The sequence below is a fragment of the Dasypus novemcinctus genome, chromosome 4, assembly GCF_030445035.2.
Source record: "Dasypus novemcinctus isolate mDasNov1 chromosome 4, mDasNov1.1.hap2, whole genome shotgun sequence".
Taxonomy (NCBI): domain Eukaryota; kingdom Metazoa; phylum Chordata; class Mammalia; order Cingulata; family Dasypodidae; genus Dasypus; species Dasypus novemcinctus.
Window position 1 is genome coordinate 116,617,483 of NC_080676.1, and position 26,545 is coordinate 116,644,027.

The 26,545-nt window shown below is 34.9% G+C and overlaps 1 protein-coding gene across 3 annotated transcripts in view; it reads right to left on the minus strand.

Annotated features, from left to right (window-relative positions):
- Positions 1–26,545, minus strand: part of ZNF654 (zinc finger protein 654) — a 365,546-nt gene that overhangs the window by 23,722 nt on the left and 315,279 nt on the right. For all 3 annotated transcript variants that reach the window (XM_058296049.2, XM_058296047.2, XM_071214891.1), the window contains one exon: positions 10,966–11,047. Coding sequence is in view for 1 of the 3 variants with exons in the window: in XM_058296047.2 (XP_058152030.1) it covers positions 10,966–11,047 (82 nt within the window). In the remaining 2 variants the exon portion in view is untranslated. The remainder of the gene's footprint in view (positions 1–10,965; positions 11,048–26,545) is intronic.

The window sequence follows — 26,545 nt, forward strand, 5'->3', positions numbered from 1 at the left end:
TTTATATTATATATTATAGACATGTAGTCCTGTTAATTCTCATATTAAAAATTAACTTCATTTTTTCTAAGAAAAAAAAGTGATATGTGCAGATGTTGGGAGTGAGGAAATGCTAAACACTGGGGTGTGTGCTTTTAATGAAAATGTATCATTTGTTTTTTGGCCTACTTTTTTTGGTTATTGTTTTTTAAATCACCTTTATTGGGGCATAATTCAAATACAGTAAAATACACGTATTTTAATTGCAGTTAGGAAAAAAAACTAATTGTAAATGGAAGTTCTAGTATTTTTATGTGTGTACTTCCTGGATTAACTACAATATTTTGGAGACCACTGCTATGGGAAATGGCTCTGGATGGGAAAGAGAGGTGACATAAAGATTTCATTCTGGTTTATTTTTGGAGACAGAGGATAAAAGAGAATAAATAGTTTAAAATAATGTTTGGCTTCTTCTTCCCTAAACAGTAGAGTGGCTTTTTTGGATGATATTCAATTTAAAAGCCTCCAAAGTGAATAAGGAAACACTTTAATTACATCTCTTTGGAATTCACAACTTCTCTCTACGAGAGTATGTATATACATACTGTTTTCTTTTAGGATGTTTACTTAAATGATGTTTAAGATTGGGACCTGTATATTAACTTAACCCATTATGAAGTCATCTGTCTTCTACACTGATAACCACTGCACTGTGCCAACTATATCCTCTCAAATACTCCTCATCCAACCTTGTGTCTCTGCCAAAGATAGGGAGAAAAAAGATCCCCCTTCCCCCTCTCTCTTCTTTCAGGACCCACTGTGGAGCAGTCTTAATATTTTGCTCCAAAAGGAAAATGTCTATTCCCGGAGATGGGTGCCATTTTAGAGTTGGCCACCCTATATGGCTATGAAGCTATTTTGACCTTTAAACACACTTGATCTGAAACCTTCAGCAGTTTATCATAGTATGAAAGTTTCAGTGCCTCAAATAGGTATTAAAGACCTCTGTACTCAGGCCCTATACAGCTTTTCCAACCTCGTTCACTTATTGCATATCATCGATCCTTTTTCTAGCCTGATCTCTTCCATGTCCTTCAAACTCAACTTGTATTTTTCTACCTATGCCTTTGTCACATCTCTCCCTTTCTCCTAGAACTTCCTGTAAACCCAGCTGAATCTATCTTTCCTGTCTCACTTTCCCTGAGAAGCCTCCACTAGCTACCTCAATTCATAGTAAATGTAATACCTTCTCCATTCAGTATTGAAAATCTCTATTAGTGCATTCTTCTGGTACTTATCATATAAGATTTTACTCAATATGTGTTGAGGAAAACTAGGTTGTTTTCCTTCAGACAGAGCCAGGAAAGAAAGGTGTTCCAGAGAAGACATACTTTCTCTCAATAATAAATAACTTCTTTAATTAAAATAGGGTTTTGTGGAAATCTGTGTAAGTGTGCAGAATAAAGTTATATAGTACCATATATCAAATTCCTTCATAAGCAAAACTATTGCAGCAAGTAGAAGCAAAAATGTAAAAGGTCTTCAACGTGGTTAATTTTATAAAAACAGGGAAACAGACTTTGGCCCAGTGGTTAGGGTGTCCATCTACCACATGGGAGGTCCACGGTTCAAATCCCGGGCCTCCTTGACCCGTGTGCAGCTGGCCCATGCACAGTGCTGATGCGTGCAAGGAGTGCCGTACCACACAGGGGTGTCCCCCGCGTAGGGGAGCCCCACGCGCACGGAGTGCACCCATAAGGAGAGCCGCCCAGCGTGAAGGAGGGAGCAACCTGCCGAGGAATGCCGCCCGCCCACATTTCCCGTGCCGCTGACGACAACAGAAGCGGACAAAGAAACAAGACGCAGCAAAAAGACACAGAAAACAGACAACCGGGGGAGGGGAGGGGAATTAAATAAATAAAAATAAATATTAAAAAAAAAATTAAAAAAAAAAATTTTATAAAAACAAAGTCTTTAAGATATAGTAAAATACTGTATTTTTAATTGAGATCAGAATGATCATGGGTATATTTTTACTATCATATCTTCACTGGCTATTGTATGGCAAGGCACTTGAAAGAGCTGTAAAATTTAAGAATATTATGCATTTTTCTTTTACAGAAAGACAGTTATTCCAAACTTGCTGACCTTTTCTGTGATAAATTCTTGAGGAGCATTACCTGATATGTTTGGAAGAAAAAAAAAAATTCTGGATTTGTCCATTTAATGTAAAGGGAACAATGTAAAAATGAAAAAATTACTACTTTTCAAAAGAAAGTCAGTTTGGAGAAAATCATTTAAAAGAATTTTGAATCCTTTATATGATTACTCTTTCCCCCCCAAAAAACACACAATGCTCATATCTATATCCTTGTCCTGTTTAAAATTTTTCAACTTGAGCATTTTAATAAGGTTTTAATCCATTTAAAAAATGATTTGTCTTCAAGGAAACACTGCTTGGCCTCAAGAACAACAGAAATTTGGTACTCAAATAACCCTTTGCATAACTGGATGACATTTAAAATTGAGTATTATATTTATAATTTTAATATAAATTCTTCCATTTAAATCTAACAAAGGTATCTTTTTCATCTAAGACATATTAAAACCAAACATCAGAGTAAACTGAACTTACATACAGACTTTGTATTACTATATGGCAAGTTTTAAAATTTTTCAAAAATAAAGCTGCATATTCAATCATACTGCTATTTTAAGAAAATTTTATGCTGTTAAATTAAAAATATTTTTATCCTTTTAAAATATTTTCATAATGTATATAGTATTAGTACATGTACATAAATCACAGATTTATCTAATATACATATTAGATACATATCTAATATACATATTAGAGTTATGTGCTCAAACTTTTAAAATAAAATTGTGGGGGTGTAAAATCAAAAGTTTGGTGACTCCTAAAGTACTATTTTTACTTATGTTTGTATTTGGGGTCAAATATAAAACTCATCTTCTTCCTCTAATGATCCTAGTGTCATCCCAACATTCTTTAACATTCTTTAACATCTCATTCTGGTCTGCTTTATTACCATTTCTACAGCTACCACTCTAGTCTAGGTCTTCATCTACTGCTGTCCCTTAGATAACCAAATTAAGTTTCTTCATACTCGCCCCCTGTCATTCCCCCACCACATCAGTCTTCAGAAGCTTTCAAGTAACTATGCAGCTCTTAAGATAGTAGTACAAATAAAACATTTCTTTAAACCCATTCTTTTGCCATATACATTACGACAAACACGTTTACAGCATTACATATAACAGATTAGGAAATATATGGCATACTGGAAAGAATAATGGATTGAGAATAAGACTTATGTCCCTTCATTCTGCTTCTGTAAACTTCAACTCTGCCAGAGCTTAGTTCCAATCTTTAAAATAAAAGAAGTGGACTAAAAAATTCTAAAGTGACTCCCAGTCTCAAAATTACGAAATGCCTTGCAAGTTATACATACATTTGATTTATTAAAATGACTAGTTTTATACTTTGTGAACTCTTTAAGATACCCCTTTGAGGTCTTTTTTTAAAAAAGAATAAATAAATACAAATGTTCCCTGTTAGTAAACCTGATTGCATTTTTATACATTTTTAGGTAACAAATGTAAATGTTACTTAAATTAGCAAACAGTTTTATTTGAAGGGGAAATCATTCATAACTACAGCAAAATCACCTGGGAGCATAATCAAATTTAAAAACCAGTTGGTGATTGCCATGCTAATGTGAGCATAACTCTGCTATTAACACTTTTAAATAAGTAATAATGCAAAGGAACTAATACTGCCACCAGAGAAGCACTATTGTCATTGTTCTAATCTGTAAGAACACAGGACCTGAAGGAGACAAGGTTTATGTAAGATATGAGCACAGGTTCCCCAGTTTAAAAAAAAAAAAAAAGATATAAAATCTGATTCAGCAGAAAGAACACTGGAGTCAGTAAACAGAATAGGTCACAGTTCTGGCTAATTCTACAAACTGGGAAAGTTATTTAATCTCAGATATTGTTGAATGGGTGAATGAATTAATCTGGTCCTCAATTCTATCATTTATTTGAAAATTGGACTTAATGCTCTCTACAGTTCCTTACAATTTAAATTCCCTCTGATGTTAATATTTTATCTGGAAAAACAAACTGCCTCAAGCACCAACATGCTGAGAATTCTAGTCATTATGTATTAGGAAACTCGACAATCAGCTTTCAGTGAACAATGTATGCCTCAGTGACTCTGATGTGCTTTCAGAGCTAGTTTCAAAGTGTTACTCTAACACTGATTTTGAAGACAATTACTTCACAAAAAGATGCTCAGAATAAAAAGGTCGTCCTTCTATTGGACACTTTATGTGTTTAATTATCAATGCACAATGTTTTCCCTTTCTTGATATGATAGCTATTTCTATGTGTCAGATACTGGCCAATATTTCCTTTAATATACAACTTATTGAAGCTGACAGCCCTGTATTTTGGAAGCTTGCTCTTTGCCCCTTGTAGCTTAAATGTCTCAAGTTTATTTATTGTACATTTTATGCTTGAAATAACTCTGGCTCTTACATCTCTTCAGAGTGATTACACAAGTTCAACAGTTGAATCAAAGTAAGGTATTCATCTTCTCAAACAGAAGATTTTAAAAAATATATAAAGTGAAAATATTTCTGAAGTAGTGACATACAAGAATTATTAATCAGGCACAACAACTGAAATAGATAAATGCAAATGCAAAAATATCAAAACTTTACTCATTTCAAAAAAGATTAATCTATGAGGGGACTGGGTGTAGCACTCAGAGGTTAAGCACCTGTTTCCCATGTACGAGGTCCCAGGTTTGACACCTGGTACCTCCTAAACAAAACAAAACAAGATTAATCTATGAAATACAGTCCTCACAAAATATGGTTTAAGAATCTGAAACTTTAATTTTAACATTAATCCTTTCCACTCTCAGTGCTAAATACATGGTACACTGTCAAGTATGTTTCTTTCAAAACGAGTGGAATCTTTTCCCTTTTACTTTGCTCAAAATTACGCACACTTCAATTTCCCTTTTTCCTACACATTGTCAAAGTAGAATACTCTGTACACAGTGACAGCCAAAGGAATATGAGGTAAACGGTTCAGACAACATGCTCAGTTGTTTTTATACATTCTGAAAGGGATTTTTAAAAAGAAAGTAATGGATAGATATCAAATAGAAAGACTTATTCATCTTTCATTTATGCTGGCAAAAATTTTTAACAATACAAAGGGACTAAGATTACTAAAGTAGTATTAGAGAGAAAGGGATGAAACTCAGTCTCTGCCTATCAGATATAAACAGTCTGGTGAGAGAAACTATTAAATCACAGAATGGGGCTGGGGTTAGTGCTTTGACAATGTTGGGGAAAAATAACCATATGGAGTTGAGCAGAGACAAGATAGAACTTCTATTTCAGGAGAAAATACATTAACACAATTCTGAAACTGCTCCTAACAAAATGCTTTGCTATTAAGCATATATGTCTGTATTCTTTAAAAGCCTTATAGTCAATATTACAGAGGTTGTTTTTAATGCCAAGACTAGAACTTTTCCAAATTAAGTTTTGGGAAATTTATTCCAAATACTCTAGGGATAGGCCATAGTCCAGATGTGAAGAAGATTTTAATGGAAAGTCAATAGTTCAAAACTTATTAGCTAAAAATAATAAAAACTGGTAGGTTTGCTGGTTTATGTGACTACACATGCTTAACTTCTTGGACAACACTTGCCCCAGTCAAAGTGGGTGGACATATCACCCCCCAAAAAAAACAAACAACAAATTCATCTCTTTTGCCTCTTTCACTTTAGATTATTTTTTGTTCTTCTCCTATGATACTCCTGCAGTAAGACAGCCTTGGGCTTCCTCCTGCTTGGGAGGTAGTTTATCTCCCACCTCTTCCAACTCCTTTTCCCTATTCAGCCCAAAGAAGGCCAAGGCAGAAAAAAAACAGGGTCAAGTTCCAGGTAAAGAAAGGCTCATGAAGATCCACATCTAGTCTGAATAGAAAGAGTCTTTGTGACTTATACAAGCATACCTTGTTTTATTTATTGTACTTCATTTTATTGTGCTTCACAAATACTGTGGGGTTGTTTCTGTTTTTACAAATTAAAGGTTTGTGGCAACCCTGCATCAAGCAAATCTGTGCCATTTTTCCAACAGCACATGCTCACTTTGAGTCTCTGAGTCACATTTCAATTAAGGTGTGGACATTTTTTTAAAAAGACATAATACTATTAAACACTTAATAGACAACAGTACAGAGTAAACATAGCTTTTACGTGCACTGGAAAACAAAAACATTTGTGTGACTTGCTTTATTGAGATATTCACTTCATTTCGTGGTCTGGAACTGAACCTACAATACCTCCAAGATATTCCTGTATAATGACCCCAAGGGATGGGGAAAGGGAGTTGTCATTTAAAAACCTGCAGAGCTCTAGCAAGTAATAAGACTTTTAGATTACTGATTAGAATTCTGATCACCACCCCAAGATCTCTTTTTCTAATTGAAAACTGTTTTGTAACATCTGTTTTCCCTTTAATTATAAATAAGACTTGCTCTTGGTTAAAAAAAAAAAACAAAAACCAACAAACAATGAAAATACAGATATAGACCCATGAATCTAACCATCTATTGGGTATCTGTACTTCAATGTTTAAAAGATACATAAAACTCAAGTGTGTCCAGAATGGAACTATCTTTGCTATATCCTGCACTCCCTGCAGGCTGCTTCAACATAGATGCCTAAGAACATACTTGACTCTTCCTTTATCTTCTTTACCTCCATCCAATCAAGAAATTTCAATAATCAGAAAATTTAGTTCCAGATTACTGTATGTACGCTTTTTTCACTTGTATTTTTTTCCAGAATTGTTGCTGCAATTACTAGAATTTCCAGAATAACCACATTAACAACCGTTTATTAATATTTACTTGTTTCCACAACTCAGTCCTAATATGACAACCTTATTCTTAAGTGCTTTGATCATTTCTACATCAGCTAGAATAGTTTTTGAGTATTTGTTTTATTCAACAACTAAAAGACAGGCAGTCAATTTGTTTTGTGTGTACTTGGTCTATTTATTTATTTTGCCCTCATGAACTAGAGTTTGGCTGCTGTATTATCAAATTATAATATTTTTCCTTGAAAAACTCCACAGACATTGTTTATATCCTGGCCTTTGTTACTGTGGAGGAAAAGTTAACTGCCAGCCTGGTTTTATTTTTCCTTTTGTTGGAAATTTGTTTGTTCTACATCAGTCCTGCATTTGAAGAAACTTTTTTTTAATCCCCCAAAATTGATAACTGTAACTAGATATAGCTGCATATAACTGGCTTTCTTTTAATCTTACACAATACCTATGTCCTTCCTCAGTTTAGAAGAACTACACTGTCCCCTTATTTCTTACATTATTGTTTCTACTCTACCTATATTCTTTTTCTAGAATTCCTATTTTCCTCCACAGCCTAGAATTTTTCTCATTATTTGTCTCATCTTTTACTTATGAGTCAAAAAATAATTTCTGGAGCTTGTTTCTTTCACTAACTTGGTTTTTACTGGAGCTAATCTGCTGTTAATTGTATCTACTGTATTTTTAATTTAGTAGGTATATCTAAATACAGTATTTCACCTCCATACATTGTTTGGGGTTGTCCTTTCTCCACATTTTGTTTCATTGAAGAAACCTTAAAGTAAATCTCAACAAGAACATAACCAATCCTTTTTTCTTTTTTAAAAACTATCTTTCCATTTAACAGGTAATAATTGATGTTAATTCTCGTTGGCCAACTTATAGTCTGGAACAGAATGCAATTGTGTTAGAGGCTGAATACATCCCTGTTGAATCTTTCAAGCCCAAACAAACAGAGAAGGGAAGAGTTTTTATTTACTAGTTTGTTACATCAATGGCCCATAAGGGAGTAAAGAGGAAGCTATAATGGGAAATAACCACACCTCTTTATAAGACTTTCTTACCATTGCATTTGTTTGGGTCATGTCCCCATTTTTTAAATGGAAGGACTGCTGTAATGCAGAGCCATACATCCCATTTTTATGTAAGTATAACAGTCACACGAGGATTCCCACTCTGTGGCCTTGGCTGCATACCTGGAGCACATTTGGGAAGCACTAACAATAATGAGCAAATGCCAATTATCTACTTCCTCTGGCCCTTTTACAAGCTGTTGGGAAGAAGGAGACTTACTATCAGATATCACTGGAAAGTATGTATCGTATGTACTTTCCAATTTTATCACATTTAGTCAATCAAGTATTGTTTGACCCATCCTTCAATTTGGTTTCATCATTGAGTGCTTGGCAAAATAAATTTTTCCAAGTTTCCAGCATTCATAAAAACATTTTTCCTCATTTTACTTTATTTTTGACATTTCATGGGGAATCTAGAAGTCTTAATTAAATTAAAGGATTTAGGAACCAAGAATCTGCATTCAACCAAATGAACAGATTAAAAAAAAACAAACAGTAACAGGGCAAGCCCATTATATAAGAAATGTGTCATTTTCTTATGTTGAAAAAGAAAAATTGTCAGAAGCCAGGGCTAAGAAAGATTTTAGAATCTAGTGAATGGAACATTTGGCTCTAAGAATGAAGTTTACTTCAGGAATACAGCAGAGCTAAAATAATATTGGATAAGAAGACTTAAGAATTTCTACCTGAACAGCTCAGATTGTAGGAGATCAGAAATTCATGGAAGAATAGAATAAGGTTAAGTGCTAGGTTTTTGTCTTTTTTGTAAACACAGAAATCCAAGCAATCTGATTTCAGAGCCTATACCTTTACTAGCCAGGCTATACTGCCTGCCTTAAGAAGAGTGTTATTACTCTATTAGGAATGATACCTGTACTGGTTTAACCCTCACAATGATCCTGTGCAGCAGGTACAATTATTGTCCTCATTTTACAAATGAGGAAAATGACACTGAAATTATATTACCTGCCCAACAAAACCACTGATGAGTGGCAGAAGCTGCGGACATATTCACAGTTGAAAAATGGGGGAGATAAAAGGACATTCACTCAAATCCACGAAAGAATGCTGGTCCCTTGCTACTCAGAGTGCAGTCCAGGGACCAGCACCATCAGCACTACCTGGGAACTTGTTAGAAGGGCACACTCTCAGGCCTCAGCCCAAAACTAATGAATCATAATCTTCATTTAATAAGATGCCCAGGTAAATTTCATGTCCATTAGAATACGAACAGCATTGTGTGTATCATCTTAAAATGGTTAAAGCTGAACCTGTACGAAAGAAATGAACCACTTGGGCAAACAGGGTTTGCTTCCCTAGAAAAATATCACAGTATTAAAAAAATATTTCAAAATATGCCAGTGGGATGCTCATTGAGTATCAAAGGTCAGTCAAAATATGGGAACATGCAAAAGCTGAGCAAATGCAAATTTTTAGGGAGATATACATGATGGACTACACATTGGCCCTTCCCAGTCCCTAAGGGCACAGACTTGGGAAGCACCAACAGCAGTAGCTCAACGCAGAAAATGGAGCATTACCCAAGTAAAGCTAAAATGGGAACAAAAGGTAAAAAACCTCACCTAGAAGGTTAAGAGGGAGAGGTTCAAGGAATTTTAAATAAGGAGGAACTCACAGCAACAAATTGGCAGAAATGGAAAAGAGATTAAAAAATACACAAACACACACACACACACAAACCTGGCCAGGATTAGAGATATTCAGAAGATAGAGCAGAAAGCAGAAAAGGGTGTAAATCGCATTAACTCTTTCACGAATTATTTTGAAAATTGTGGGAAACCCTGCTTGCAAGAGGAAAAAAAACAGAAGATATATCCCTTCACAAATGTTATATTTTCACACATTTAAAAATGGAAGTCAAATACGTTTCTCATCTACTCCAAATACTTTAATGGTTCTCACTGTCAGTTCCCACTGACATCTCTGTAAGGCATTTCCTAACCACCCCATTTAAAACTAAAATCTCCTTCCCCAACACCACCATGCTAGCACTCCTTATCGCTCTGCTTTATTTTTCTCTTGGCATTTATCACTTTCTAAAATACTCTCATAGAGTTTTGATTTCTGTCCCTACAGTATAATGTAAGTTCTATGATAGCAGGGTTTTTCTGTTTTGTTTACTATTGTTTTCCAGAGCTTAGTACCTAGCACTTGTGGGAGTACACAATAAATATTTGCCCAGAAAAGTACAAGAATGGATTTCCAAGAAGATCAGTGTCAAAGGGAAAATAGAATGGAAAATTAAGAAATTTTAAATACTTGAATATAGAGTCTAATTATTAGAATGTAAGCTCCAGGAGAATATTTTTACTTTTTTTGCTGAATGTAAGAATAGATAAAGTGGAATGTTCAATATGATTTACCTAATTTCACTGATTCTAAAAGCATGCTTTTTCCATCTTCTTACACCTCTGAAACTGGAATATGTCTTACATTCAAAGCCCTCTTAGAAAAAAATTGGCACAAAACAGTAAGTTAGAGAATTACCACAAAACTGTCAACCAACATTTACATTATAGTATATACCACTACTTATATCTAATAAATGATGATGCATGGATCCTCAAACTCTAGCCTTACCTTGATTATCCCACTCCTAACAGGACTGTCCTGTTTCTAGTCTAGTCAAGAATCCTTTTTTACCACAGGTTAGTTCTACATGGGGTTTTAGACCAAAGCTTATAGCAATAAAAAGAGTATTTGCCCAGTGTGCTGAGGAATCTATAGTCTAGCAAATGTGGATTTAGGATCTTGGTTATGAATTGCTTAGAAATATGGCTAAAATTTAATTTTCAGAGCTTTTTTCCCCTGCCAGTATAATAGGATCCTAAGCATTGTTACTTCAGTAACCATAAAAACTTATAACCTATAAATAACCAATATACTATTTTTAAGAAGAGAATAAAGGTCTTTTAAATGTAGACAAAATGTGTAGTAAGCTGTTTTACCTGGAATGATCCAAGAATATCCTTTAAGGGCTCTTCATAAAACTCATCTCTTCCAAAGAACAGCAGCAATTCAAAGAAACTCCTAGAAAGAATACATGAATGATAACTTTCTTTGCCTCTTTGAGTTTTTGCCCCAATTTAAAAGATTTTCAGGAGATAATACCTTTGCAATACAAACAGAAACATTTGTTTTTTTAAAAAAACAACAACTGTATTCCTCATCGAGGATTCATTCAGAAAATGTTATGATTTCAGCAAAATTTTAAAAGAAGTATCTCCAAGGATGGATTCCTCATTGAGGATTCATTCAGAAAATGTTATGATTTCAGCAAAATTTTAAAAGAAGTGTCTCCAAGGAAAATACAAATAAATACAATGAAGTTCTGGAACTACAGAATGAAACAGTTAAAACAGTACTCATGCCTACCAGTATTCACAATGCACTAAAATTCAATGGTATGCAAGGTAACAAAAATGGTAGCTTTAGGTGTCAGGGATCATCTAAATTAGGCACATAATCCAACGTCCTCCTAGCACTACGGGACCAAAGGTAAATCCAAATTCTTTTTTTTTTCCAGAAGAACAAAAGGGATGAATAAAATTGGCACACACACATACAAATAAGTTAGAGAATTATCACAAAACTGTCAGGATTAGGGTTAGGGTAAAAGGGGTGTATTGACACATACCACTACATAAAGTTTGTTTATTGTCATACTATATCTGGAGCAGGAAAGGGGTTCTTACACCTTTTTTTCCCCCTCCCTTTGCCAGTCAGGTGAAAATCACAAACCCCTTACTAAGTCCATACTATACTGTGTATTATTTAATAAATATTATCACACCCCCATCAATACATCCCCACAAGACTGAATTTCAATTCAAGCTCATGGACTCCTTGTTAAGAACCCCTGGTCTAGACGGATATACCAAAAAAAACTGGTAAAAGTAGCTGCCTCTTTTAGGGGAACTACAGGTCTGGGATAAAAGGAAGTTATTTTTTACTATTAACACTTTTGCATTTATTTATTTTACTATCAGTCTGTAAGGATGAAGAAAGTCCCATCAAATGTATTTCTGTGATCTTCTCTATCCCTATTAACAAAGCATTAATTCACACCTATCTCATTTTTCAATTTCTAATGGATCCTTCTTGACTCCAGTCTTGCTATTCCACCACTGACTTGAAATCCTACAAGTTCAACACAGCTTCCATTATCTTCCTAAAACACTGAAGTTATTCCACTACTTACAGACTTTACAAAGTGCTGTTTCAACTGTACCATGTGGAGCAGAGACCTTCAGCAGACACACTTGTTATATATGAATAAAATATTATTTTAAAATCTGTAACTAGGTGCCAATATTTAAAAATTGTGATATTTCAGATTAAATATAGATTTCTCTGTGCTCTTAAAAAACAGGAAAACTGTTTCAACTCCATGACAGTGATATTTAAATGAAATATATATATATGCAAAATGAGCAATGAGTAAACAAAGGTACAACATCATGGTTTAGCCAGCTCTATCTTAAGGGAAGGTTCAGGGAAGTCAACAAATATTTATGCCATTAAAGAAAAAAAAAAGGACTGATATCACTAGGGAACGATCTGGATTCTACATAGAAGTAGAAACTTCTTCATGTTTGAAACCTGTTCTATTTCCTATTGACTAGTTGAAATGAGTGTAAAGGACCAACTAAATGTTTAGAAATCAAGTTGATTAGATCATCTTGTCCTCATGGAAGAAAATGCTACAGGATGCAGGGTAAATGAATCAAAAATAGGAAAAAAGAATAGCCCAATATATATAGGGAAGGACTGGTAAACTACCACCCACAGTCCAAGTCCACCCCAATATCTGTCTTGTGCAGCCCAGAAAATAGGAGTGATTTTCACATTTTAAATGGTCAAATTAAACAAAATAAAAACAGAATAACATTTCCTGACACAGGAAAATCACATGAAATTCAAATATCAGTGTCAATAAAATATTATCTTAACACAGCCACACCCCTTTGTTTACATATTGTCTTTGCTTTTACAAGACAATGGCAGAACTGAGTTGCAACACAGACTTTATAGGCCACAGACTTAACTGGCTTTTTACCAAAAAACTTTGTGAACCACTGATGTGAATCTCCGTTCTACCACTTACTAGGTGTATGACCCTGAGCAAGTTACTTAATAGCTCTATGCTTCAGTTTACTTATATAATAGGGATAATAACAATACTTACTTCCTAGGGTAGCTGTGAGGATTAAATGCATTAATGCATGTAACAATCCCCAGTGCTTACTAAGTGCTATAGGTAGTTTCTGATAATAATATAGCCTAACATAATTAACGTTGTCATCCAAGCTTCCTTCAATAATATAAGAGGAAGTACAATCTGTTCAAAGATTTGTTCTCAGTTATGCAGTGTGTCATTTCTGTAGAAATATAAGACACCAACTTAAATCATGAAGATTTTGTAAATATCTGAATAAATTAATCAGAAGGCCTCCTTCCAAAATATTATTGTATCATATTTATATTGGTTTTTACTGTTTTATATAATGTTGATACACTAACTGATTTATAAAGAGTATTAATCCAAATTATGAATTGTCCCATAATTTACCTAAACTGAAATAATTATTCAAGATAGAATTACCTAAACAAAACGCTTTACATAAAAACAAAAATTATTTAGTGATGCAAATACTTTATAAACAGTATCACTTTAGAATTTTAAAAAATCACATTTAATCATAATTATTTACCTTTCATCAATTAGTATATTCCATTATTAGCTATGCAAGCTTAAATATCTAGAGTGTTACTCTACTTATGAAACAAACTATATCCTGCAATTTGGATGCTTGGAATTCAGACCACATTTTCCCACATATTACAAATAGTAATAAGGCACCAGACATCCTTAAAATACACAGGCATACATAGATGTATTGTTTGGTAGTTATAACCAGAACTGCTATTCTTTTCAGGCCAATGGAGTATATCAAATCCAAGAACATGTATTTGTACATTCCATCTATCATAGGAGAAAATTCCACTAAATTATGATACTTCACTGTCCAAATACAAGAAATCCACTTGCCAACTTAAGTCAAAGAAAATTACGTCTACTCTACATGAATCAAATAAGAATGGAACAGTATTTTATTACCTATGCTTTACTTGAAACACTCAATTCTTAAGAATTCCTTCTACATTTATTAACACCAAATCTTCTCTATCATACAGTAATCTATACTTAATACTATTTAAGATAAACAAAGAATATTTACTTTGATGTACTCAAGCATTCCAATGCATTCATCTTCAAAATATTTTCCTCAACAACATGCCCTTAGTGAGGAAAGAAAAGGTTCCAGGTTTGCTCATACACACACACACTAACTGATAAACTTTACATTATATTTATATTTATATATGTGTGTGTATATATATATGTATATTTGTATATGTATAAATATATGTATATTTATATATACAGTATGACAGAGTGGGTACTCTTAAGGACTCTCTCTGTAAAAACAATCTACAGCTGGATATTGCCTTGACTGAGAATTCAAAAAGCTATACCAATACTCTTCCCACCCATCTCACTACATTTCAACTGTAGGGAAAGCTGTATATTTTAACTTGGAACCAGGTAGAAAAAGAGAAAAAAATTTACCTAAATTTTATTCCCAGAAAATACAAATTCACAATGAAAATAAAAACAAAGATAATAACAATAAAAACTACAACAAATAAACATGGCACCATGAGCAAGAGCCAAAGAAACAGTCCACAAGGACTTTATATACCAAAAGGAGACTCAGAATACAAAATGTTAAAATATAGCTTGAGTATTAAAAAAGTATGGAAAAGATAAATAGTAAACTTCAACACTTTAAAAAAAAAATCTTTGAAATTAAAAGTTTAAGGACAGATTTAATGGCAGATTAGAGACCACTGAAAAAATACTGGTGAACTGGAAGATGTGAAAAGATTATCCAGAATGCAGTGAAGAGAAAGAAATGGAAAATAAAAGCAAGAGTTAAGACAGAAAATAGAATGTAAAAGTTTAATCACAGTTCCAAAAGAAAGACAGAAAATGGGACAGAGACAACTAAGAATATTAAACATTATTGATAAAGATACCAATTCACAGATTCAGAAAGCCCAGAAAATCCCAAACAAGATAAATGAAATCTATATCCAGCTACACATAGTAAACTATAAGTACAAAAAGCAATGTATAAACAACCAGGAAAAAACAAAAACAAAACAGATTTTATACAAAGAAATAGGGGATTAAATTGTCAACTAATTTTCCAATAGCAACGGGAAAGCCAAGAGCTACTAGAATAATATCCTTGATATTTTCTATCAAGCAAAATCTTTTTCAGAAGAATGAATAAAGGTACTTTCACACAAGCAGTGTTTCCCACCAACAGACCTCTTTAAGAAAAGTCTACAGGGTGTATTTCAGGCAGAAGAAAAATGATCCTACAAGTAAGATCTAAGATGCACATTAGTAAATATATAGGTTTAAAAAAATTGACAGCAGGAAGCAAAAATCACTTCTGGGCTAAAAAAGTAGAACCAAAATACTTGACCTAATAGCATGTAAGTGGGAAGGGGAGGTTTCAGCATTAGTATTCCAGTTTCCTTGGAGTGGAAGAATGTAAAGAGCAAATAAATTATACACTTCAGTTGAAGAAATAAGTTCTCCCTAACTCATTTATAAATTTACACACCATAAAAGGTACTTCAACTTTTTTCTAGAAGTAGACACGTTATGTACAAAATTGAAAATCAAGACAAACCATGAAACAACAAGAGTAATAAAAACAGAGTAGGCTAGGGAAATGGATGTGGCTCAAGCAACTGGGCTCCCATCTACCATATGGCAGATCTAGGGTTTGCTTCCCAGGGCCGGAGGTGAAGGCAAGCTGGCCCATATGGCGAGCTAGCCTGAGCAGAGAACAGGCCCATGCAGACTGCTGGCCTGAGTGGAGAGCTGGCACAGCAAGATGATACAATAAAAAGAGATACAGAGAAGAGACAATAAGAATTGCAGCAGCCCAGAGAACTGAGGTGGCACAAGAGATTGAGCACCTTCTCCCACTCCGGAAGGTCCCAGGTTTGGTTCCCAGTGCCACCTAAAGAGAAGACAAGTAGACACAGAAAAACACACAATGAATAGACACAGAAAGCACACAATGACAGGGGCGGGGCAGTGAGAAATAAACAAACATAAATAAATCTTTAAAAAAAAACAGACTAGCTAATATTAAAACATCTTGGAGAGACTCTGTAATTAAACCAGCATGGTATTGGCACATGAATATTTAATGAAACCAAGTGGGAAATTAAAAAATAAACCCAACTGCATGGAGAGTTTTAGTATATGGTAAGGGGAAATGGATTTATTCATAGTAGATAGCTGTATGGAAAAACCAAAATCGAATTCATTCTGTTTTCCAAATATGAGAAAAAATTCAAAATGGGTTACAAATTTAAATATAAAACATGAAATAATTGAAATTTAAAAATCACACAAAACCTAAGTGTATAAAAAGTTTTCTTCACTATGATTAAAAAATCAGAAGCAAAGCAAAAGGAGAATATGATACATTTTAATTACATTAAAAATCTTCTACATGGTAAAAATATTAAGAATATAAACACCATAAGCAAAACAAAGAAATAAATGACAAAATATACATTTGCAAATGACATCAGTCACATCACAGAAAGGGGTTAATATACCTACTATATAAAGTACTTAGGAAAATTGAGAAGAAAAATTCTAATAGAGAAAAATGGGCTTGAGATATAACATAGTTCACGGAAAATGAGTCTTGTCTAAAGAGACAAAGAAAAGGTGTTCACCTTTACAATAAAAAATGCAAATTAAAGCTAAACTGAGATTCCATTTCTCATCTGTTATATTAGCAAACAATCAAAAGGTTGACAAAATAAAACTGATGAAGCCACAAAATGGTACAAGTCTTATGAGGACATTTTGTAAATATTGAGCAAAATTACTTATCTATTAATTCTTTGACCCAAATTCTAAGAGTCTATCCAAAAGTCTATTGGCAAAAATACAAAACAATGTATGTGTTAGCAAAAAGATGTATTAGAGCACTGTTTGTAATAACAAAAGACTGGCAACAATCCAAATATCAACAGAGGGCACGGTAAATTCTACACAATAGAATGCTATGAGCTGAAAAAAGGAAACTGGAGTATGACTACATAGAACTGTGAAGTATCTCCAAGATAAACATTAAGTTAACAAAGGCAGGGTAGGAAAAAATGTGTTTAGCATCCCCTCCCCCCAAAAAAGAGATTAATATATATAAAGGTATGAATATTACTTGTATTTGCTTATATCAAGAAACAGAAGGGATACACACAAATATGTATGTGTATATATATTTCATATACTTTTTTTATTTTTTTCTTGTATATGGGACATAGTTGGAGTTTGCTTTTCTATCCTTTTTAATGAGTTTAGACCATTTCCATTTGATGTAATTTTTGATATGGTTATATTAAAACCTGTCATCCTAATGATTTCTATTTGTTTTATAACCTCATTGTTCCATTTGACCTCTTCTTCTACCTTATTTTGTACTATTTTTAGTGATTCCACTTTATCTCCATTCTGGCTCATTATTTCCCCTCTGTATTAAATATTTTTAGTGGTTACCTAGGATTTATAATATTTAACTTCAAAATCTGCTTTAGCTACTTTAAAAAATTTTGATCCTTTTGTCATACATTTCACTTTTAAATATGCTATAAATGAACAATATTTCACTACAATTTTTGCTTTGAACTTGGGGTTTAGAAAATATAAGTCAATGAGATGGTTTTCAGAATTTTTAAAGTTTTACTGGAACACACTACGTCCATTCATTTAAATATCATCTATAATTCCTTTGGTACTAACAAGAGCAGATATGAGTAGTTCTGACAGAGACTCCATGGTCCACAAGCCTTATGGCTTTAAAAAAGTTTTACTAATCCCTGCTTCAGATTGTCAATTATCTTTAAACAGTGATTAGAAACACAAAAATCAGAATTTTATATTCATCAACTTTTTACCATTTTCAGCTTACCTCATTTCTTTGAACAGACCTAAATTTCTGTCTGCTATCATATATGTGCTGCTTGAAAACCTCTTTTATACATCTTTTGTGGCTCCAGTCTTCTGGTAATGAATTTTCCTAGTTTTTGTTGGCCTTCAAACATCTTTTTTCTCCTTCTTTTTGAAAGATATTTCATGAATTGATGGTGTAGCAGTTTGATATGGTTTATGAGTTCCAAAAATAGATATTGGATTGTTTGTAAACTGCTCTGTACCTGGGTGTGATTAAATTATAATTGGGCTTCGACTGGGCCATGTCAGTATGGTGTTGAGCCCTTGCCCCTTGGTGGGTGGGAACTCACAGATAAAAGACATGGTGAAGGACAGAATTGGAGTTTTTTGATGCTGGAGTTTTGAGTTGGAGCCCAGGAAGTAAACACACAGAAGAACAACAATAGAGACAGCTCCTTGGACATGGCAGAAGCCCCGAGGAGAGAGGCAGAGCCGGTTGCCTGATAGTCTACCACTGGCCTTGTGGAGAAAGGCAGAGCCTTAGAAAGCCTCATAGTCTACAAGCTGACCCTGTGGAGAGAAGCAGAGCCTAGAGAGCCTCATAGTCTATAGCTGACCTTATGGAGAAAACAGAGGGGCTGAGCCCAGAGAGAAATGAACCCCAAGAAGAGAGGAACCCAGGAAGCCTGAACCCTGGCAGACATCAGCAACCATCTTGCTCTAAAACAAAAGACTTTGGTGGGGAAAGTAATGCTTTATGGCCTGGTAACTAAACTTCTACCCCAAATAAATAACCTTTATAAAAACCAACCGATTTCTGGTATTTTGCATCAGCACCCCTTTGGCTGACTAATACAAATGGTTAACATTTTTCTCTTTCAGTACTTTAAAGATGCTACTTCATTGTGTTCTGGCTTGCATAGTTTCTAAGGACATGTCTTCTGTACTTACCTTATTCTTCTTCACTTGTGTTTTTCTCTGGTTGCCTTGAATATTTTCTCTCTACCATTTTCAGAGTAATGAATGTGTTGCATCTGGGTGCTTGGGGTATGTATGTGTGTGAAAAATAGAGAGGAAGAGGGAAAGAGAAATTATCCTTCTTGTTGCCGAGGTTTTTAAAATCTGTGATTTTTATCTCTTTTGTTATTTTTGCGAAATTCATGGTCATTATTTTGTCAAGTATTTCTTCGGCCTCATTCTGTTTCTCTTCTAGGATTTTAGTAACATAGGTCACATGGTTATATTTTTCTACAGATTTTAAATGTTCTGTTGTGTTTTCTTCTCTTTGCATTTCAGTTTGAGGAATTTCTATTGATCTATTTTCGAGATCACTCATTCTTTCTTCAGCATTGTTGAGTCTACCGATATGCTCATCAAAGGCATTACTCATCTGTTGCTTTTGCTGTTTTTGTTTTAGCATTTCCATTTAATTCTTTCTTAAAGCTTCCATCTCCCTGGTGAAGTCCCCAATCTGTTCAAGCATGTTGTCCACCTTTTTCACTAGAGATTTTATACCTGAATCTGGTTCTATTGATAGCTCTGTCCCTTGGGACTGCATTGTTTTTCCTGCTTTTTTTTGTTTCATAATTTTTAATGAAAGCTGGACTTTATAATAAAGGAGTATAATGCTAGACTTTTATTATGGGACATTTGAGCAAAATTAGGTGATAAGCCAAGTTTGGGTTTTATCATTGCTATCATGACCCTCGGTGTATCACTGGCTTTTAACTCCTTTATTGTTACCTTGTATTTAGAGTAGAGGCTGGGATGCCAATAATATTTTAGGCATTGCAGGCCACATACATCTTTGCCACATATTCTTTTTTTTAACCACTTTTTAAAAATTAAAAAATATATATATTCTTACCTCGAGGCCCATAAAAAAAACAGGCCATGGGCAGGATTTGGCCCACGGACCAAGTATGCCAGCCCCTGAAGTAGAGGAAAGATTAAGCATGTTAAGTAGAGAAAAAGAAGATACAGATGACCCAAACCAAACTTTTATAAATGAAAAACACAATGGCTGAGATGAAAATACATTGGATGGGCTTAATGGCAGAATAGACACCTGCATAAGGTAAGGTCTGTGAACTCAAAGCACAATAGAAACTATTTAAAATGAAACATAAAAGAAAAAAAAGAATGAATAAAGAAATCAACAGAGCATCAGTAAGCTGTAGTTCAACTGGGGACTCCTTTTAAGTGAAATCCCTGAAGGAAACATTCAGGTGGTTTCTAAGAAAAAAAATTTTAAGGAATTTTCCAAATCTGATAAAAATTATAAACCCACAGATCCAAGAAGCTCAAGAGGAATAAATATGAAAACTACAAAAAGCACATTATTACAAAATGATTGAAAACCAGCAATAAACTTCAAAAGACATCAATAAGAAAATGGAAACGAGCCACAGACTGGGAAAATGTATTAACAAATTACATATCATATAACGGATGTTTATCCAGAATATTAAAGAATTCTTACAACTCAATAAGAAGACAATTCAATTTTAAAATGGCCAAACGATTTGAAAAGACATTCTACTAAAGAATATATACAATAGCGAAAAAGAACACAAAAAGATGTTTAATAGCAATAGCATTGAGGAAATGCAAATTAAAACTAAAATGAGATACAAAGGAATGGCAATATCTACCAAAATAACAAACTTTTACTCTTTGACCTAGTAATTCCACTTCTAGCATACTTATACAGATATCTTTGCATATAGTCCAAAGACCACTCATGCATGGTAATTCATTAAAGGGTTATTCATAATAGCAAAACTCTGAAAGAAAAATTAAGCATCCCTTAGTAGAGGAATGGTTAATTAAATTTGGTATATCCATTGAGTGAAATAGTCTGCAGCCACTTTAGTGACTGTGAAGTGTGATGAGGAAAGTTATCCAAATGAAAAAACAGGAGGCACAAAATACACTGTATAGTACACTAGCATTTGTGTAAAGGAGAAGAAAAAAATGAAATATGATTTTTTTCTTGTATATACCTAAAATATCTCTGGAAGAACAAAGCCCAAGAAAACAATTACAATATACTCATAGTGGAAACAATTAAAAACAGCAGCTGGGGGGGTACTGGGTTCCTGGCCGGGGGGAGAGGGGGATGCTCTGTTGTGGTCCCTAGGGGAGCAGCGGCAGTCCCCCAGGTGCAACGGTAAGGACCAGGAAGGAATGAGGGTCAAAAGTGAGCCCCTGATACTAATGACTATGCTTGTGAGCCTATACACCTGAAATAAGAACAAGGCCTAGAGCAGCACTGTGCCTAGGAGTTCCCTCCTGACAGCCTCCGTGTTACTCAAATGTGGCCAGTCTCGAAGCCAAACTCAGCATGTAAATGCAATGCCTTCCCTCCGGCGTGGGACATGACACCCGGGGATGAGCCTCCCTGGCACCGAGGGATCACTACCAAGTACCAGCTGATGATGTAACTAGAAAACGACCTTGAATTAAAGGTTCAACGTGGACCAGCAGAATATCCCTGTCTACATATAATAACAGGAGTTAAAAATGCTGTTTGACCTAAAGTAAGGGGGAAATGGAAAGGACAAATGAATTCATATGGCTATGAGTCTCTAAAAAAGAGTCTGGAGGTTGTCAGAAGGATTGCCCTTATGCACACCTGAGCAGAGTATCAGAGACAGATAAGTAGATACAACCCCAGGTATTGGTCCTTTTGAGGGCTAAAGAGACCCACAGGTTCTATGGTCATGGCAGATGGGGGTTCACTGCCATGTCAGTTAGCCCTTCTTTGGAGCTGGTGTTTCTGCGTGATGGAGCTGGACTCAGATGTGATCTCTTTTCACAAGCCTTTCATTCTACTTTACTGGAATTGCAGTTGGTGCTGGGGTTTAAGATATATCTAGGGGATTTGAATCTCTGGACTGACAGTATGATAGCCAGGCCCTGAGCCTCAACAGACTTCAGCTCCTACACTCTGATTTATTGGACTTACCCCACTCAGCTAACATGGAGTTGAAGAATGTCAACCACCACACCATGGAGCCTAGAGTGCCTACAACTGAAAGCAGGAGGATTGCATCCAGTATCCATGTGGAATCTAAACCCCCCTCTTGACATAGATGTGGAATGGACACAACCAAGCCAAGGTCCACAGGAAGGAGGAATACAGTAAGAATCAGAGTGGACTTAATGATATTGTATTCATTAACTATTGTGGTTAATAATCGAGAAAATGTGGCATTGGTGTGGAAAAAGTGGCCATGGTGGCTGCTGGTGCGGGGAATGGGAGGAAGGGATGAGATGTGGAGGCATTTTCGGGACTTGGAGTTGTCCTGGGTGGTGCTCCAGGGACAAATGCCAGACATTGTATGTCCTCCCATGGCCCACTGGATGGAACGTGGGAGAGTGTGGGCTATGGTGTGGACCACAGGACATGGGGTGCAGCGATGCCCAGAGATGTACTCACCAGATGCAATGGATGTGTCATGATGATGAGGGAGAGTGTTACTGTGGGGGGAGTGGTGGGGTGGGGGCAGTGGGGGTGAATGGGGACCTCATATTTTTTTAATGTAATATTTTTTTAAAATGAATAAATTGAGTAGAATTTGAAAAAATAAAATAAAATGAAATTCAAAGTAAAAAATAAATAAATAAATAAATAAATGACAGTTTGCCCCCAAAAAAGGAAGCATTTACACTGGTTACCTAGAGAAAGTGAACTAGGCCTGGGAGACATAAGTGCAGGGACATCTCCTTTTATACTCATTTTGATTTTTGAATCATGTACACATCTACCAAAAAACTGTCAACCTACAATTCAATATCCAGTAAAAAATACTTTTCAAAAACAAAGACTGTTGTAAGCTACGTAAAAGCATACTAGTTTCTGGTTAGATTTGGCCAAAGGGAGACACTGGTGGATAACTGGAAGTCAGGAGGAAGGGAGAAATGGTTTTTCTCCCCTGTCCCTCTGCTTCAGGGCCCTCTTTAGCAGTAATTATGCCTCTTCCAAGGGACTCTCTCCCACAGGTCAGGGCTCCTTCACTTCATCAAGCATTTCCAGACTCTGGGCTCTAGTAATACCTTCTTCTCCCTTTGACCTTCCATGCCTAGTGCTAAAAGCAGCTCCCAACAGTTGCTTATCCCTGGGTTCACCAAACCCTGTCTATTCTTTCAGATCTTCTAATACCTTTTAAGTGGTTAAATGATTTAAATTCCCTCTATCAAATTTATTTAACATGGCCTCCATTTTCCTGTCTGGATCTGACTGAAATACCCTATATATCTTAATTTTTTTTAAAAAATTAATTTATTGATGATTATTCCCTGCAAGCATAAATTGTTTTTTATCCCTCAAATTCCAAAATTAGAAGGGAAAACTTTTTCAAGAAAGCATGGCTGAAGAACACGATAAACAATAGGTTTGGTCAACATGAGTCACATGACTATTTATTAAAAATAAAACTATGTAAGTTTGTATTAGTGCCTTAATCTTGGGAAGAATTTCTTACGATATTTCTGTATAAGGAGTAATAAGCAAAATTTTGTCAGCTTTACCACAATTACAGAAGCATTTTATATATTTTTTTCTTATTTTATTCCACAGTTAAAATGACAGTACAATGTTGTGATCTAGTTCTATGAATCAAAACTATATGTGTAAAGAAAGACAAGTTAAATAGCTCAGATCTATAGTTTTCTAGTGCTCTGATGTAAAACCAGATTAACACATTCAAATATCTGAAAATTTCAAACATGTATCAACATGCTTTATAAAGACTACATACATCTTTTTCTACAGAAGATTAATCTTCCTAAAAGCCATAAAACCAGTACCACCTTTTAAGTCTATTGCTTTCTTACTCTAATTTTTGTATATCCATACTGACAAATACTAATGTGGGCGGGAATAAGGTATTTCAGCACATAATCTGATTACTTTCCATCCTGCAAACTCAAATATACTATAAACATGACAAGTATAAACAAATGCAGGTAAAACATGTCTTCTGTTTATTTTAGCTACAACTAATCCTGAAAACTTAAAAATATTCTATTGTAATGACAAAGAAAAATAAATCAACATTGAAGGAATGTAGTAAAGGAGTAGAATTAAAACCATTAATTGCCTCAAAAAAGCGTATCATGGGAAGCGAATCTGGCCCAAATGATAGGGCAGTCTGCCTACCACATGGGAGATCCGAGGTTCAAACCCAGGGCCTCCTGACCCGTGATGAGCTGGTCCATGCGCAGTGCTGATGCGCGCAAGGAGTGCTGTGCTACGTAGGGGTGTCCCCCGCATAGGGGAGCCCCGTATGCAAGGAGTACACCCTGTAAAGAGAGCCGTCCAGCGCGAAAAAAAAGTGCAGCCTGACCAGGAATGGTGCCGCACACACAGAGAGCTGATGCAGCAAGATGACACAACAAAAAGAGACATGGATTCCGGATGCCGCTGACAAGAATACAGGCAGACACAGAAGAACATGCAGCGAATGGACACAGAAAGCAGACAACTGGGGGGGTGCGGGGGGGAGGGAAGGGGAGAGAAATTAAAAAAAAAAAAATCTTTAAAACAAAAAAGTAGATCATCTCTTCCCCAGAGAGAAAAGACTGAGAAATAGAAGTGTAGACAATCTAGAATTCTCTATCAAATAAATGAGGTCACCTGACATGAATGATTAAAAGACAATAATGGATACAAAACTGGAGGTTCTGAGTAAGTGTTGGTCAATATATTTAAAGAGTCCAGAAGAGATTAGAGTGCTTTTTGGTGTAGAGAAGTACTAATAAGGCCTATAAAACAAACATCTTCTATGGCACCTGAGCCCTACCTCCCCAAACAAATGTTTTTTTTTAAATAATGAGACTCTTCTTTTAGTTGCCAAGCTGTTACCTAAATTAGTTGAAATCTAGACCTAAATTATAAATGCAACCAAATAAAACGTGGTTGTAGTACAGTAGACTAAAGTTAGGTACAAATGCTATGTTTGAAATGTAGTATAAGTTAACAGAAAGGATCAATGGTTTACCTTTACATGTGTGGCCCAGCCTATGACTGTCCAGCCACTCTAATCAGAGGCTAATTATACCCACTTATCTCCATGAAAGACAAAATCCTTTGGTCTTCTCTCCTAGGCAATTTGTCATATTAGGACATATATTTTTACTCCTTGCTACTGCACATGCTACTATCTAAACTTGTTCCTTCCTTTATCACTGTGAACCTAATGGGTGTCCGCCCACTTACCTATATGCCTGGCATGCTGAAATCTATGAACAATTATTTTCCCTTGGGCTAAAGGAAGCTGGTAAATAGCATTAAAGCTTGCTTTTATTTTATGTAAAACTGGTAAAGTCTGTATTCTCTGCCTGATGGTCTATTTAGTTTCAGGAGTGTTTGACTTTGTTCTACCTGTGAAACTTAGAAATCAATGTTTAACCAATCTAACATGAGAAGCAACAGGAAAAAGACCAGTCAGAACGTAACTAAGACTTGGAAAAGTCCCCTAACTTCTTAAGTCTTAGTTTCCTGATATGTAAAAAGGAATACATTTTACAATGAGAGTAAGTAAACACGGTAGAGTCAGACAAAATTATAATTAGTCAATTTAAGACCATTCTCTACATAATTACTCATTTCCATAAAATCAGAAAAACACTAAGGTATGAATAAAAACAGAATTCTCTTCCCCCAATATAGAACACTTCACAATACTGTAGTTGTAAGTCTCCTACGCTATTTAGAAGCAGATTTCACCCATGTATAATTTGTAATGTGGGTATAGGCTTTTTTGTTTTTTTGGAGGTGAATGTGTAGGTCAGACAATACTACCAAATAATATAGTAACATTTTATATGTATATTACATATATACTTATATGACAGAATCTAACATAGAATTATTCTAAGACAATCTATACATAGAGAAAAATATCTTCTAGAATTATATTTAATAACTTTTTAGCTCACCTATATACTTTCAGTATGTCAAGTGAACAAAAAGTTTAAAGTACATGATATATATCATAAATAAAATTCTATAAACAGATACTAATTATAATGAAATCTGTCAATATCCTGACTTCCTGTCCAAGGGTCTTAGCCATTCTGCACATCAGGAGAACTTCTACTCCTTCATCTAATTAATTCCTATGATCCCTTAGAGCACAGCTCAGGTTTTCACTTATCCAGCAAATTTTCCCTGCCTTCCCAGACCAGGCCAAGTCCCCTGTTATGCTCTCTAATTGTACCCTGTAATTATTTCATAACTGCAATCACATAATGGTTTTAACTGCTTATTTAATATCTTTTAGCTCTGTAAGGTCTTTGAGAACAAGAACTGATCTATCTTATTTTCTACTGTATCCCTAGAAACAATCACAGAGGCTTTACGGAATGAAATAATGAATAAATATGGAATAGTTGTGAGAAGAATTTTCTGATTTAAGTATTTATTTAAACAAAGTAGAAGACTGTTACAGACTTATTAT